Source organism: Nestor notabilis, unplaced genomic scaffold (assembly GCF_000696875.1).
Source record: "Nestor notabilis isolate BGI_N333 unplaced genomic scaffold, ASM69687v1 scaffold16619, whole genome shotgun sequence".
NCBI lineage: Eukaryota > Metazoa > Chordata > Aves > Psittaciformes > Psittacidae > Nestor > Nestor notabilis.
The window spans coordinates 1-5,590 of record NW_009944224.1 but is presented as its reverse complement, the minus strand read 5'-3'; the positions used below and the strand labels follow the sequence as shown (position 1 = coordinate 5,590).

Genomic DNA, 5,590 nt, shown 5'->3' with positions numbered 1-5,590 from the left:
ACCTCCATGATGCGGCAGCGCCCGGCCCTGCTCTGTCCGTGCAGGACACCCGTTTTCCGCACGCACAAGCCGGAGCGCTGCTGGCAACAGCTGGCTCTTGTGTCACCCGGTGCGTGCTGTGCCAGCGGTTAACGCGGTGCGGTGCGGTGCGTCTCTCTGCACAATAGTGGTGGTGAGTCCTTCCAGCCAGCAGATCTAAAGGCTCCGTGTCTGAGGCAGCGTTATCTGCTGTCCCCATCGGGACTGAGGGAATGTGATGGGAAGAGGCAAACGCTGCGGTTTGCGAGGGCGAGAAAACAGCTCCTGGGACTAGGTTGAGAGGGAACAAATTGGTTTCTATGTTTTCATTTTCTATAAATACCATGTGCACAAACATTCACGTTTCCCCTCGGTAATTCGAGGGCAAGAACATTTACCACAAGCACACTCATTAGATGGAGCATTTATTTTTGTGACAATCTGAAACAGGGGTTTTGTTTTCATTAGGTTTGATCCCAGTAGCAGCTGAGGTGCCAGATGTGGCAGCAGATGTTGGTGGCAACTCCCTGTACCATTGCGTGCACTGACAGTAAGACGTAAACCTGCTTTCTTCACCTCATTCCACCTCTTCCCCACATCACAGGGTGCCGATCCTGCTGTCCCAGGCAAAGCCTCTAGGACATGCATTCCACTGGAAACCAATTCCCACACCGCCAGTGGGGTGCACAGCATTGTTTGGGAATGCATGGCCAGTTATAGAGAGAGATTATAAAAGTCCTAATACTGTAGCAATATGCTAGGGATGAGTGAGGCAGTAGAGCACACATGTTGATGAGCAGGTGCTGGTATCTAAAATGATAGTTTTATTTTTAGCTTTTGTTCTAATATGAATAGGGAAAACATGTTTTCTGCGTTTAGGCATCTTAAAATAATGATTGAGGTTTTTAATTCAATATCCTATTGTGACATCCTGTGGTTAAACACAGTATTACAGACGCTGTCACATCACAAATTTGACCACATGATCACATAAAAATAGACTACATGGAATTAGCAGCAGTAACTCACACCTACACTACCTATGCAGTTTTGCAAATTACAGCCTTCCATATAGCTTTGACCTTCTCCAAAAAATTCTACTGCGTAAGATACTAATATTTGGCACAATGTGATAAGATTGCACAGGTATTTTGTTCCATGTTGACCAGAAATTACCTTGTATCTGCCCTTCCAGATGAAAGGCCTACAACTCACTAGGGTGGTTGTTTACACACTACCCCTGTTGAAGACCATAAATCCACATTTCTTCCTTAGGCAGCATTTGTACTCTAAGGATTAAGCCTCTTCAGAGGCACACAACAGTCTTTGCACAGCTGCAGTATACCTCAGGGTTGTAGAAAGCATAGGCATTTACAGCACTTATGCTCACATCTCCTACAGCACGTATCAAAGATCATTTTTCCTAGGTCAAGGAACACTGCATTTTCTGCTGTGCAAACTGCTCATCTTCCCACCTCAGCAGAACAGCAGTGGGCACTCATAGCTGCAGGTGATTCAAGGGGCTGCAATTACCCCCCAGTTAGTCCTAACCAACATTCCAGCCCACCAGCCCCTGTGTGCAAAGGAACAGCTCCAATGACACATGAAATTGAGGTCTTGACCTCCTGACACCATCAGTAAGCCTTGGCATTTTTCCTCACAATTAGCTCGATGAGAGGTCTACTTAGATCCCAGCTGGGGAATTAGCATTGTTCATTAACAGCACATTTCCATTTCATCAACCTACAATATTTCAAGCCTCAAGCTAAGCAGCTGGATATTCATGCAGTTTTAAAGAACCAAGATAGCTGATCAGGATAATAGATGGAGCATATCTGTTATGTCTCCATTTGTTTAAGCTCTTCAGGAAGGCAGCAAAAGTAGCCTCCCTCAACAACACTATTTTGGCCTCATTCTCATTACATGAAGCAAACAGTTAATGCTGCTTTCTCAGACTTCATTTTTCCCCTCAAATGAAAAAAATACCCATGCAATTCCATGTTTCTAAGGGGCAATAAATTATTAAGAATTACACTGCACATGCCCCTGTGAGCACTAGGCTTCAGTGAATTGCTTAGGGAGGGCCTAGGAAAGCTAGATATGGCTTTATAAATCAGGTACTTCCAGTGACAGTCAAAAAACAAGAAGCAGTTTATATAAAGCTTGCTTCATGTTGATGTATGTCATTAGTCAAGCAGAATGCTGCATTGTGTACCAAAAGCATTGAGATGTATGACAGCTGCTTGTATTTCAGACTTTCATCTTAGGAGACTTAGCATTACCTAAGCTAAGGTGGCTGTCTTTATCACTAGTTTCAGGCACCTTCCTACCACCATTGCCCAGTTTCCTCCACTGAGAATTTTCACAGTGTTAAGATCTTATTCCAAATACAAAAACAAAGTTAGCTTGGAAAGGGCAACACTTTATTGAATGCAGAAAACATTATCATACAAAAATAAGTTAATTGCATAGAAAAATTTAAAGATCTATAGACAAGATTAAGTAAACAGAGGTTTGATCCAGATATGAAGAGCCTCTACTTATCTGCATCTGAAAGACATAAGAATACACTGTAAGAGTTACATGCCTAAAACTTTCAGTCACAAGCAGATCCAGCATGGCAGGGAAGGACTTGGGCCATTTACTGTAATTCCAGTGCTTGCCATGCTTTCCCCAGCATTCTGCTGACACACCATTTTTCCAGAACTTGACCAAGCTTCAGGTGGAGCAGGCAGAAGACCAATCTCCCATTAAAACAATTTGATGACGTCCTAATGCTTCTGTCTATATAGCTACTTTAATCACTATAGGATGGACAAGTAAAGATTTAGTCGTGCTGTCAGAACCTCTCTACTACATTCGCAGCACCAATCAAAGGTGACCAACTCTAGAGCAGCTGCATGTTGACACAAGACTATTTTTAAATTGTTTGTCTTTTTTCCTTACAGCTTGTACCTGTTGTGCTGCAGACTCCCATCAGATGGCACTCCAATTGCTCCCACTGACTTGAAGGCAGCTTGAGAAGCTCTCATCAGAGCAGCATATCTACAAAGAAATAGAACCAGGCTCAGCACCTCTTATGCACACTGCCAGTGAAGTTTTGCTCTTCCATCCAGTTTAATTATCTCCATCTGTCACACAAGTCTTAACGTCCTGTTGCACAGAACAATTAAGGTACATCTGCCTGAAAGATTTTTATTGTTCTTTGTTACTTCAAGGTGCTGAGCAGAACTTCAGATTTAGTACTTAGATCCAGACCCAAAAGACTACTTGAGTTAGCCAGTACCTCTTCTCAATTAGCAAAGACTGATACAGGTAAGCTTGGAAGAATTTTAGGAAAGTATTTGATGAGCTTTTACCTTGGCTCACAGACTTCCAGAAACTAAGTCTGAGATACAAAGGGAAAACAGTAGATATTTCATTGACCTGACCAGTACTTTACAGAATTCCTTATTGTCTGAGCTCTCCACCAGCCCCTGATACTAGCTCTGAAATTTCACATTGAGCTCAAAGTACCATAAATACAGCTTACCCTGCCTTAGAGATGGGGTGGCTGCTCCCCTTGCAGTCATGATCCAGAGGATGCCGATGTTTTATGCAGAAGTTGCCACCACACTGTTCACAAACAACCTTTATCATTTCTTTCCTTTTGCAGCCTGGCTTTAAGCACTTGTTTGTGAAGATCTAAATAGAGGATATAAAGCTGGCATTATAATTAAGATGAAACAGAGCAAGCTTCTACATATTCTGCTGTCAGAAGGCCTAACTTCACAAGCATTAGGCAGGCAGGCAGGCAGTCCAGACTTCAGCAGCAGCTTCCTTACCTTCTGCTTTTGCTGTGCTGGGTTGTATTTGCAGTCCTTATCCATGTGGGCTCCAACCACAATATCTGGTATTTCCCCCTTCTGTACAGGGATAGGTGCATTACAGAGCGGACACACTGGAACCTGCACATTCTGAGCACATACAACACAGATTAGAACCATAAAATCATCCAGGCTGGAAAACACCTTTAAGATGATCATACCCACTGTTAGAAGTCCAACTCTTATTTTTCTGTCCTTCCCCTTCTCTTACCTATGGGCAATAGTAGTGTACACTACTATCTAAAGCAGTTTATGTTCTATCCATTGACTAATGCTTTTAAAGGTAACTTTTTCAAAGGTAACTGCAAATCATTATCCAAAAAGATAGACAGGCACACTTTGCCAAATCAATTTATAGCAACATACTGGGTAGATTGACTTTAAGTATGGTTCTAGGCTTTTTGGAATTGCAGCCTTTTAACACTTCCAAGCCCAGGCAGGGCTGGAAATCAAAGTCTGGCCCCACTTATTCTAGTTATTTCTTATGTAGTTTCATGTTTGCTGTCCTCCAACTTAAAGGCCCAGGGCTGCAGGAAGTTTTAGACCACAACATGTTACTTAATTATAAAGCACTTCTCTCTGGGACAATATGGTGTAAGTGAAAGACATAAAAGTACTGACTCTGAAGTGTTGTGTTTCTATATTATTCAAACTTCAGCTGTATCATTAATTCTTGTGGTTCTCCCATCCACTTTTACTGAAACCACATGTCAAGTTTCAGAGCAGCCTGTATACGTGACTTGACAATTCAGCAGTGTGAATTGCTGACTCATGTGAGGAACTTACTTTCTTGTAGGCAGAGCTACACTTGTGGTCATCGTAACGGATGTGGTCTTTACAGAAGACCTCCCCACAGGCATCACATTTCAGAGGAAGGAAGTCTGGAAGAAAAGGAAAAAAGAAAAGATTCTCATGGAGCAGAGCTAGCAGCTGTAAGAGCACTCACAAAAGGCTACAAAAATTCAAAAGCAAATAATTTTTGTCTAGTCATAAGTACAGTTGTACAGGAAGTGTGTCATCACAAATATTAAAACTAAAGAAGCAAGAGTGATGCATTTTCCCTCTTTCTCTCCACAGTGTTGGACCCACACAAGCCATAAATACCCTGGGAGCACCCTAAACACAGAAACTTTAGCAAGGCACCAGTCAGGACCTCGGAACTGAAGAACAAAGCCAAAGCTCAGACTCCAAAGCAGTTTTATTCTTCAGAAAGCAACCCTTAACAAAACAGGAGAAGAAACCACTAGGCCTCAGCTGTTACTCCTTTCCCTGATCCACTCAGGAAGCATCACAGAACCAGCACTGGTATCTGCAACCAACCAGAGCACCCCACAGACTCAGGGTACAAGACTTGGACACCCCAGTACACAAGCTACCCATCCCTTAAGCACACACCATCCTACGAGTGCTGCCCGGGGGAGCCAATCCACCGCCCAGGTCATCCCCGCTCACAGCTCAGAGAACCCTTAACCGCGCCCCGAGGCCGCTCCTTACCCAACTGCTTGCAGGTGCGCTCCGAGCAGTGCTCGCCCAGCTCCGGGAACTCCATATCAGCAGGACAACGGGACCCTCAACCTCAGGTCCGGGCTAAGGACCTGCCGCCGCCTTTATATACCTCCCGCTGACCCAGCCCGGCTCCGTACCCACGTGCTGAGTCATGCTCCCGCCCGCGCCGGCTACCACGGATGACATCACGACAGGCCGAG

General features: G+C 44.1%; 1 protein-coding gene across 1 annotated transcript; it reads right to left on the bottom strand.

Annotated features, from left to right (window-relative positions):
- Positions 1-2,822: 2,822 nt before the first annotated feature.
- ZFAND2A (zinc finger, AN1-type domain 2A) lies at positions 2,823-5,433 on the bottom strand. Its single transcript, XM_010022346.1, is given in 5 exon segments — positions 2,823-3,063; positions 3,551-3,702; positions 3,843-3,974; positions 4,671-4,765; positions 5,379-5,433. Coding segments are annotated over 5 exon segments (675 nt in total).
- Positions 5,434-5,590: the final 157 nt, after the last annotated feature.